Genomic DNA, 11,166 nt, shown 5'->3' on the forward strand with positions numbered 1-11,166 from the left:
AATCCATTGTTGTCATTTTAACCGTGTTCACAGCATCTTCACCCGGAGGAGATTCCATCTCAAGGACCACTTTCACTCATCCTTAAGAAGCAACTCTTCACCTGTTGAAGTTTGATCTTGAGGGTGTGGCAGGGCAGCCACATCTTCAGGCTTCACTTCCAGTTCTCGTTCTCTTGCTAGTTCCACCCATCTGCAGTGACTTCCTCCACTGAAGAGGTGAACCCCTAAAAGTCATCCATGGGAGTTGGAATCAATGTCTTTCGCATTCCTGTTAATGTTGGTATTTTGACCTCCTCTCATGAATTACAAATGTTCCTAATGGCATCTAGAAAAATGAATACTTTCCAGAAGCTTTTCCATTTGCTTTGCTCCGATCCATCAATAGAATCACTCTCAGTGGCAGCTATATAAACTAGTTAAGGCTATACATATATATGTGTATATATATATATATATTAATAGCCCTATGAAATATATTTCTTAATAAGACTTGAAAGCCTTGATCCGTGGACTGCAGGATGGATGTTAGCAGGCATAAAATCAAGAAGAAAATTCTCATACATCTCCAACACAGCTCTTGAGTGACATGGTGCAGAGCAGTAATATTTTGAAAGGAATCTTTTTCTGAGCAATAGTTCTTAATAGTGGGCTTCAAATAATCAGTGAACCATGCTGCAAACAGATGTGTTATCATCCAGGCTTTATGGTGCCACTTATGGAGCACAGATAGAGTAGATTTAGCATAATTTTTTTAGAGATCCCAGGATTTTCAAAATAGTAAATGAACATTTACTTCAATTTAAAGTCATCAGCTGCATTCACCCCTAAGAAAAGAGTCAGCCTGTCCCTTGAAGCTTTGCAGCTTGCACTGACATCTCCTCCCTAGCACTGAAAGTAATGGATGGCATCTTCTTCCAACATAAGGCTGTTTAGTGTAGATACTTTCATCGATTATCTTATCTAGATTTTCTGGATAACTTGCCACAGCTTCTCCCTTAGCATTTGCCGCTTCAAGCATTTTTTATGTTATGGAGATGTTGTCTTTCATGAAACCTCACAAACCAATCTCTGCTAACTTCAAACTTTTCTTCCACAGCTTCCTCATCGCTCTCAGCCTTCACAGCATTGAAGAGAGTTAGAGTCTTGGCTCTGGATTCGGCTTTGGCTTAAGGGCCTGTTGTGGCTGGTTGGATCTTTCCTCCAGACCACTCAAACTTTCTCCATATCAGCAATATGGCTGCTTTGTTTCCTCTTCATTTGTGTGTTCCCTGGAGTAGAACTCAAGTGTTCTTCAGTAACTTTTCTTGTGCGTTCATAATTTGACTAACTGGCGCAAGAGGCTAGCTTTTGGCCTTTCTTGACTTTCAACATGTCCTCTTTACTGAGCTTAATCATTTCTAGCATTTGATTTAAAGTATGAGAAGTGAGACTTTTCCTTTCACTTGAACACTTACTGGCCATTGTCGGGTTATTAATTGGCTTAATTTTAATATTATTGTGTCTTGGGGCTGGGTGTGATGGCTCACACCTGTAATCCCAGCCCTTTGGGAGGCTGAGATGGGTGGATTGCTTGAGTCTAGGAGTTCAAGACCAGCCTGAGCAACATGGCAAAATCCTATCTCTACTAAAATTACAAAAAAAAAAAAAAAAAAAAAGCCACGTGTGACGATATATGCCTATAGTCCCAGCCTGGGAGGCTGAGGTAGGAGAATCACTTGAGCCCAGGGAGGCAGAGGTTGCAGTGAGCTGAAATCATGTCACTGCACTCCAGCCTGGGCAATCAGAGTGAGACTCTGTCTCGAAGAATATATATATTACTGTGTCTCAGGAACAGGCAGTCAGTGGAGCAGTCAGAACACACACAACATTTATTGATTACGTTTGCCATCTTATATGGGTACACTTTCTGGTGCCCCGAAACAGCTACAGTAATGATGTTAAAGATCACTGATCACAGATTACTATAACAGATATAGAAATAATGACAAAGTTGGAAATATTAGGAGAATGACCAAAATGTGACAGAGACGCAAAAGAAGCACGTGCTGTTGGAAGAACAGCACCAATAGACTTGCTTGAGGCAGGGCTGCCACAGACCAGACCTTCAGTCTGGAAAGAAAGAAAGAAAGAGAGAAAGAGAGAGAGAGAGAGAGACAGACAGACAGACAGACAGACAGAAAGAAACCCAACAATATCTGTAAAGTACAGTAAAACAAGGTATGTCTATGTTAGCCCTTTTTCCTAACCCTCCTCTCCTGCTTCTCAATGCTTGTCCATGCCTAGAAGAAGGAGGTACAAGAGTTCCTCGCAAGGTAGACCACTAGGCAAGCGCTGTGGAGGGTGGAGCAGGAAGGGACATAGGGACAGAACGCACCCCCTCCTCTAGGCAGGGCCCTCCAGAATCCAGTCAACCCTAAGGCCCCATTGAAACAATGATTGAAGAGAAATGAAATAATTTCATATTGTGAACTGATTTCATTAGGATATGTCATAAGGGATAGTATGAAATAAGATGTTAGTCCACGCCCTTGCCCTTGCTTGCTGGGCTGCTGGGCCTGCAGAACCTCTCAGGTGGTGGGAGGGAGAGGATTTTCACAGCATAATCCTAGGCTCACATCTCACTGCGGCCCCAGGCTGGGGCTGCCAAGGCCAGACCTTACATTACAGCACTGTGTTTACACACACACACACACACACACACACACACACACACACGAGTGCCAAAGTGGCAAAGTCTGAAGACATTTCTAGCCTCATTGCCCCCATGCCTGGAACCACTCTCCTCCCCTCAATTCATGCACTGCCTTCCACAGGTCTGCTCACACCCAAACTCCACTTCAGTCACAGTGTTGCCCCTCCGGGTGGCCCTTGGTGGCTTTTCCTGCAGGCTAATCTCATCTGAGGCCATTTCAATTTGTCAGGGAAGTTTTCATCATAAGCAAAAACAAAAGAGGAAGAATGGGCTCTTGATGGCTTACTTTCTGGAGGCTTCAGGGCCCCTTTCTAAATGCTCCCACCTCCCCAGCTATTGGGGGCATCACAGATCAAGGGGGTGGTGGCATGGGGTGGGCTAAGTCAAGACCCTTCCTTACCAAAAAAGTCTTCAGACACTCATCCCGCAAAATGATGACCTCCTACCTTCCACTTGCTTACCTCAAACAGCCCACTCTAATGTCCCCAGAATAAAGGGGACTTCAGGATTTCACTTTAGAAACAGAGATGGCTGGCAGTGTTTAATTGACAGCTTCTTTGGCAGCAGCGAACTCCTGCTGTGGCTGTTATTTCTATGATGCAAGACTGTCACTGAGTTAGTTACTCTGTCCTCTGGGCTCTCAGCCCTTTTCACAGATGCCTCTTCCTGCTCTGCACAGTGCCTTGTGAGAGCTGCCTGCACTCACCCTTCTCTGCCCCTCCTACTCTTCAGCGGGCCCTGGACTTGGAGGTCTAAAGGCCACTGGCATTAACATCCATATTTGTTTCCAACCCAGACTGGTACAGGGTAGACCTTCCGGGGTGCTTGTCCTGTTGAATTCCATGATGGAAAACAAACGGAGAGTTTTCCAGACTCTGTCGCTATATACCACATGTCTTAATCTGCTTTCGTGCTTCTTAACAAACAACCCCCCAAACTGAGTGGCGTACCACAGCAAACACAGACTTCTTGCTCGTGTTACACGTGGCTGCAGCTCCCTGTGTCGTCTTGTTCACCAGGGCATGCGGGCTGAGGGATGTGATCCGGAGTGGGCCTTCCTGTGGCTGAATAAAAGGCACTGCTTGGATGAGGCAGATGTCACCTTTGCTCACATCACAGCAGCCGAGTCAGTGGTGCACAGGGCGGGCTATGGGGCCTGTAGGGCATGCTGCAAGTCACACCATAAGGGCAGGGGGTGTCATCACACAGGGGAAGAAGTAAAAAGTTGTGAACAAAACAATCTTGACACCACAGTGTAAAAAAAATAGCCAGTTGTTTTAAAAAATTTTTTAATCAATATAGAGCATTGCTTTATTTTCCAAATCACAGTTTTTAAAAACAGTATTTACATTTCATCGCCATCAAATTAAAATTTTATGCATTCATTAGGAGAATCCAAATACATGAAGGTGAAACTTCCTCTCTGTCCCCACTTCTTCCTGAAACCTTCTTTAGCCATATGACCTGAACGTAGAGCCATAGTCCAGCTTTGGAGTCTAGCTCCCAAGTTGCCTGGTTCCAGAAGCCCAGTATTTCTTGCTTGCATCAGATCAACAACACACTGGACAGCATAAGTACATTCTTAACTTGGCTCAACTAAGAGGAAAGTCTTTGCTTACTTCAGGGAGCTTCTCCAACTTCCTTTCTTTACAAATAGGGTTTAAAAGCTTGATTAGAAGCTAACTTGATTTAGGAGTCCCCACTGGCCAGATAGGGAACAATGTGAGCATCAGCAAGGACATCTGCAAAGCACAGAAACACTTCACTGTGGTTAAATGCATGACTTCATAGTGATATAAAACAAAACACCAAAGGCTTTTGGCAGCAAGCCTGAGAGAATGGAGACCCAGCTGAGATGACAGCTATGGAGCGTGTGCTATGATTCGAATGACATCATTACTTAGATGCTGCATCCACACAGGCTAATGTAACAACAGATGACAGACTTCCAACTCCCGTCAGTCAACAACTATTGGGTTGACTCAGCAGTCTCCCAAACATACCACCTGCTCCAAACTCGTAAGTTCAAAGCTAGAATTGTGTCTGTGACTAATATGGTATTTTTAGGCTTGGCATGATAGTAACTCAAACTAACACTTTACCACATTTGCAAATTGCAGTTTTCCACTTTAATTTTATTTATACTATTTAAAAAAGTCTGAACTCTATGCCTGTATCCAAAAATGAGAAACTGGAAGGCGGCTTGGAAAATATTGTTTTCCAACCAGCTGTAGTCTCTCTCCTCTCAGCCTTCCTTCCTGGTAACGTAGACACCGAGATTCACATTGTGAATCACATGTCTGTGAGGCCAGACGTGTGATTTCCAAAGCAGAGATCTGTTATTTCTGTCTCAAAGCTCCTTCTCCACCCTGAAGACTGGCTTCAGGGGCTCTGCCAGTTGACTGCTTTTCCGTGACCATCAGGAAGTTCTTGTGTAGTTTCTTTCACATTCTTTCCTGGTCTCACTCCTGGACCTCCACACACTGGTTTTTGCAGGGGGCAATCCTACAGCCAAGAGCTATGTGATAAAGGTGAGGGGAGTGGCAAGGCAGGGAACAGCTACCACAAAACGAACCAGCTTGGATCCAGACAGGAAGCTTTACTGAGTTCTGATGCAGCCCTCCTGGCTCTCCACTTAGTTGATTCCGGAAATATTTCTGCAGTGGTTCCACACAATCCCTGTCCACTGCTCCTGATGGAGGAACTCATCATTCTCCACCCCCTTCTCATAATCACTACCTCCTGGAATCAGGCTAGAGCCAAATATGTACACATACACATACACACACACACATATATTAGCTCATCATAGATGATGCATCTTTTATAAACAAAAATTTTCTGAATTTTTGGGGGGATGCTGGCCTAAGAAGCATGTGAATGATGGGGCTGATATTTCATAGATTTCAAATGCAGGGTTCATGGTTGTCACAGATAAACTGCAATGAAGCAAAAATGTGCCATGCACTTATGCAAAAGAGAATAATCAGACTCCACCACAGCTCCCAAGTTATTGCAGTTCCCAGACTCCTCTTGACCTGATGAAGCCTTCAAGGTTGAATACAGGTGGCAGCTGGGGCTAAGGACGAGTATTATCTCCTAGCTGAGTGAGTGAGTCCCTTGCTCACCTTTGTCTTCGTCCAGGCTCAGCCCTGTTCATGTCTCCCTCCTTCTTCTCTCAGCTCTGACCCCCACTCCCTCACTCCCATTCATTGGTGCCTGTCCCATTCTCCTCCTCATCCCCAGCTGGCCCTTGATTTCAAGATATTGATAGAACCAGAGATTGAGTGAACAAATGATGAAGACTAGAAAAAGCATTAGCACAAGGCAATGCAGCTGAGATGAGCTTTCTGGAGAGTCAAAGTTTCTATCCACAGTTTTTTCTGCATTATTCCCTGAGCACACGTTGGATATGCATTGGGTGACATAGTCTGTCTTAGTACACACAGCCATGAGGTTCCTGGGCACCTGCTTTATAGGTTTCTACTGTTCAACGAACCCTTGAAGTTTGTTGTTATATACAGATTGTTGTCTCTCTTTATAAACAACCATCAAACTGCTCCTCATTTTACAAGCCAGCCGAGACTTCCTGCTCCCCAGTGGAAGGTGTGTTTGTTGAAGTCACTCCATCCACTGTCTCCCGGTAAAACACTGGACATTGTTTGCAGAAGCGCTTGGCGATGTGCTTTCGGAAGAACACCGAGAGATACCTTCTGAACTTCTCCCCGACAAAGGCGTAGATGATGGGGTTGATGCAACAGTGTGTCATCCCAAGAGTCTCCGTCACCTGTGTGGCTTGGTCCAGTTGGCTGGTGCTTTCACAGTTACTCAGACCGAAGAATTCCTGGAAGGTGTTCAGGAGAACAACAATGTTATAGGGAGTCCAGAAGAGAAAGTAGACAATCATGATGGTGAAGATGAGCCTCACAGCCCTGTGCCTCTTCTTCTCGTTTCGACAGCGAAGCAGGGTTTTCAGGATTCCTGAGTAGCAGATGACCATGACAAGCAGTGGCAGGACCAGCCCCAAGATGTTTCTCATTATTGTGTGGAAATTATTCCATCCTCGTGGAAAATAAGGGCCACAGACATAAACAGAATCTTCTTGCTGGCATTTAGTAAAGATTATTCCTGGGACAGAAGCAGACACAGCCACCAACCAGGTGATCACACTTGTCACCACCCCAAAGGTGACTGTTCTGGCTTTTAAAGCAAACACAGCATGGACGATAGCCAGGTACCTATCGATTGTCAGGAGGATGATGAAGAAGATTCCACCAAAATAACCAATGTGATACAGCCCTGTGAATAATTTGCACACTGCATTCCCAAAGACCCAGTCATTTGCAGCAGAGTGAGCCCACAATGGGAGAGTAATAAGAAACAGCAGATCGGAGATGGCCAGGTTGAGCAGGTAGATGTCAGTCAAGCTCTTCAGCTTCTTGCAGTTTATTAAGATGAGGACAACCAACATGTTCCCCACAAAACCAAAGATGAACACCAGTGAGTAGAGCGGAGGCAGGAGCTGGGCCCCGATTTGCTTCACATCAGATTTATGACAGGGAGCTCCGTAATCATAATCAAAAATGGTGGTGACTTCTTCACCAGTCTCGGTATTTCTGATAAACCGAGAATGAGATGTGGACAGCATTTTGTGGGTGTACTGGGGAAACGCGTCCTTGTTCAATCCACTTTCTCTGCTCTGTAACAAAGAACAAAATGATGACCACACAACACTAACACCACAATCCATGATCTTCCAAATAGCCTGGCACCACGTCAGCCACTTCCCAGTCTTTGGCCTCTCCTTTGCAGCCGTCTCCCTGAAAGCATGTCTGCTAGTTCCTGACCTTCCTTTCATTCCCAGCAGCAGACACCAATGATTTACCCAACAGCCAGCCTTTCTGCAATACCCCTTGTCTTTCCCAGCAAGTCCGATGATTCTCATTTTAAGGCTAAAAACTCTGGGCGCTTGTTTTCTCTGCCTCCTTTGCAGGTGGTTCGTAGGTCTGTGACTCATTTCTGGACCATAATATGAAAAGGGAGTCTGCTGGGGGCTTCTGGGAAAGCTCTGCTTCCCTGATAAGACAGACACAAGAGAACCCTCCATCTCCTGCCCTGCTCTGGCAGCATGTCTAGTGAGGGCGTGTTGCCATGAATGGAAGACCTAGAAAACCATGAGAAGCCAGGCAGAATCCCAATATCACTGAGTCCCAAACCCACCCTGAACTGTTCATCTTCTGCCTATTTTTTTTTTTTTTTTTTTTTTTTTTTTTTTTTTTTTGAGATGGAGTCTCCCTCTGTTGCCAGGCTCTAGTGCAGTGGTGCAGTCTCGGCTCACTGCAACCTCTGCCTCCCAGGTTCAAGCAATTCTGCCTCAGCCTCTCAAGTACCTGGGACTAGAGGTGTGCGCCACCACACCCAACTAATTTTTGTGTTTTTAGTATTGGCCAGGCTGGTCTCAAACTCCTGACCTCATGATCTGCCCACTTCGGCCTCCCAAAGTTCTGGGAGAAAAACAAGCCACTGCTTTAAAGCCATTATGAATTGCATTTTCTGTTCTCTGAAGCCAAAAGCATTCTAACTGATGATTCTCTCAACTTTCTGCCTTCACCATCCTGCCAAAACTTCTCTTGTCAAGATTGCAATGACAACCCAATTTTCAAATGCCCTGATTTTATTCCAATTCCATCCTGATTGAGCATTTGATCCTTCTGCTAACTTCTTCCATTTACAACTCTTTTTGGCTTCCAGACGGGAAGGGCTGTGTGACCACTTTTTTATTAATGTTTTTTGCTGGCATCTCTTCCCCATGCCTGCACCTTCAGAGTCCCCAGACATCACACCTAGCTCTCATGTCTTTAGTTTTTTGCCTCTTTATCCTTGCTCCAAAGTTCTTCCTGAATCATGTTGTCTGCCTCAGGGTTCCTACTCCCCTCTGTGCTAATGTTTTCTGAAGCTCTCTCTTCAAGCTCCACCTTTCTTCTAGGCTTCAGAGTTGAATTTCCCATTGCCTGCTGCCTATCTCCCCATGCATTTATTCACTGCATCAACACTTACTGAGCACCTACTACGAACCATACTCAGTTTTAGACACTGATGATAAAGCAGTGAGCAAAGTGAGTATCATTCAGGGACCTCAAATTTGACTCATCCTAAATGGGGCACCCCTGAAAATTCCTCCTCCTTGTGGATTCCTCCATTGCCTAAGAAGCAATTGCCCTGGGTCCCTTCCTCTTCTGAAAATTAGGAGCCAGCTTTTGGAGCCAAACAAACCTGGATTTTAATTCTTATAGGCAATGTAACTTGGGGCCAATTACTCCTTCAAGTGCCAATTTCTTTATGTGTAAACTATTAACTATGCTGATTGGCTGTGAAGATCAGTGGAGTAAGAACTTAGGACAGCATCTGGTGCAGAGAAATGCCCTGTATTATTATTACGTCATTTGAGTTCCACCTCAGAGATGCCTCTCAGCTTCATCCCCTCTGCACTGCTTTCAACTGCCACTTTCTTGCTCCATATACTCCTCTCTCTCGGCTTTGTTCTGGTCTTTCCTCTGCTCATGGCTCGTCTCTAGCCCTGTTCACTCTCAACCTGTCTTCTCTTAAGTTAAAATTGAATAGGCACTCTTAGCTTAAAACCTCCAGTAGCCCCATGACTTCTATCTGGTGGGCTTCAAAGATAATGTCCAGACTGCCCAGCACATCTTTTCTGAGTTTGTCTCTTCTCAGCCTCACCTCCAGCCCCTTCTCCAATCCCAAATCCTGTGCTTCAGCCACAGCCATCTTCTCTTCATTTCCCCTAAACTCACCATTTCCTTCGTGCTTCAGTGGTTTTGCGTGTCCTTGCCCCTCTGCCTAAAATGGTTGTTGAGTTCCTATTCACCATTCAGTATCTCCTGCTCAGATTCCTCTTCTCTGTGAAGCTTAATCTGTATCCTCTGTCAAATTGCTCTTACCACATAACACTGCATGCATGTAGATAAGCACTTATCATGTTATCTTCTACACACATCATGTTCCTCAAGATCAAGGCCTGGATATTGCTTCTGTTTACAGCTCTTATGATAGTACCCGGCTAAAGGAGGCACCAATAAATGTTCACTGAGTAAGTGTATAAAACTCTTTACAAATAGAAGAATTATAAGCCTGAACATCATCAGGACTTGATTCTCAAGAATTTTTTTTCTAGTAGTGACTGTGAATCTGTTTTCCATCCACCTGTATCCCTCATCCTTTCATTTCTCTTGCAATGGACAATTTTCACGGGTCTTGTATTTCATATCACTGAGACAGATTCTTGAAATCTGCAGAAGCTAAATGAGGCCTCCGATCAAGATTGGAAAAAAATTCATCTGCCTAAAGAATCACAACTGTGGTCGTTAACCGAGTGCTCCTGAAGCTCAGGTGCTATGTTAAATGCTGTGCACACATTACTTAAGTTCATTTTTACAGCTGGCCAGCATGTAGCTTCTACTACAGTGAATAATGAGCAAGATGCCTGAAATGTGCTGTCCTAGATGTCATTTCAAGTGTCAGGACATGTCACCAGAACTGAAAGAAATCTACCTTTTAGAAAAATAAATTCCTTACTTCTGCCTCTGTGGACCTCCTGAGTTGAGGCAAGGCACACATTTTGGTTCAGAGCTTGGATGGTCCTGTATTTAGACTAAAAATTCCAGCTCTTTAATGTCCTTAGGTGCTCAGAGGGGCAGAGTGAGCCCCTGGGTGCGTGGAGAGGTAACTGAGAGAGTGGCCGCCCTGGCCTCGCTTGCTGTCCACTCCTCCCCATCACCTGCTGCACCCTGCTTTTCCTCAGGGTCTCTCTAAAATCTCCTGGTGCACATGCCATCCCCACCCCTCTCCTTCATCTTGATCATTCCCCCCAAGTGCACAGGCTTTGCAGTTTCCCAGGGTAAAGCCCAATATTTGCATTTCTAGCTTTGAGATGCTTTGAGCCTATGAGTCAGAAAGTAATGGAAAAATATGCCCGCAACTTACCAGAATATGGCTTGTCTCAGGCAGTCCTGGTGTGTCAGGCTTGTCAGCAACGGAACCAAACAGATCTAGAGGTAGGAACTTTGTGTGCAGAAGTAGGAAATAAAGTTTCCTGCAGAAAGAGAAGGCGGAGATTCAGGGCAAGTAATGGTAAAGATTTGAAAAAAAAATCAGAAACATACAGTTCTTCTTTTCCAGCCAGTAACATTGTACATTGGGTTGAGGTCTCCAGAATAGGATTAATTTTGAAATCTTGCTTATGCAACCTTGAGTGTGAGTCAGGCAAACCCTGTACATCTGCTCCTGTTTCTAACGACTCTGGGCTTCTTTACACTGTGGGTCTTTTTATCTGGAGCCCTTCCACTCTCTGCTCTCCTACTACTGATCATTTGCATGATATGAGCACAACAGAACTTCTTATTTTCCAGAGAGTAAAGGGTGCTGGTGATAGTAGAGGAAATAAAATGAGGTTTTACTGT

At 44.8% G+C, this 11,166-nt stretch overlaps 1 protein-coding gene across 3 annotated transcripts; it reads right to left on the reverse strand.

The window, feature by feature from the left end:
• Positions 1-5,130: 5,130 nt before the first annotated feature.
• On the reverse strand, positions 5,131-11,069 carry CCR2 (C-C motif chemokine receptor 2). 3 transcript variants are annotated; one of them, XM_074403977.1, is made up of 3 exons: positions 10,901-11,069; positions 10,691-10,799; positions 5,131-7,391 (listed from the first exon to the last, which is right to left on the reverse strand). In XM_074403977.1, coding segments are annotated over exons 1-3 (1,242 nt in total). In that variant the 5' UTR covers positions 10,903-11,069; the 3' UTR covers positions 5,131-6,260. The 3 variants fall into 3 exon arrangements, with proteins under 3 accessions (XP_074260078.1, XP_074260077.1, XP_074260079.1); XM_074403976.1 differs by having other exon boundaries at positions 10,870-11,069; XM_074403978.1 differs by having other exon boundaries at positions 10,954-11,014.
• Positions 11,070-11,166: the final 97 nt, after the last annotated feature.

The sequence above is a fragment of the Saimiri boliviensis genome, chromosome 8 (assembly GCF_048565385.1).
Source record: "Saimiri boliviensis isolate mSaiBol1 chromosome 8, mSaiBol1.pri, whole genome shotgun sequence".
Taxonomy (NCBI): Eukaryota; Metazoa; Chordata; class Mammalia; order Primates; family Cebidae; genus Saimiri; species Saimiri boliviensis.

Coding starts and splice junctions, on each gene's coding strand:
- CCR2 (XM_074403976.1), bottom strand. CDS start 10,895: ATGTTACTGGCTGGAAAAGAAGAACT. Junction 10,800..10,869: donor CTGGCTGGAAAAGAAGAACT/GTATGTTTCTGA, acceptor CTCTTTCTGCAG/GAAACTTTATTTCCTACTTC. Junction 7,392..10,690: donor CTGAGACAAGCCATATTCTG/GTAAGTTGCGGG, acceptor TCTTTGTTACAG/AGCAGAGAAAGTGGATTGAA.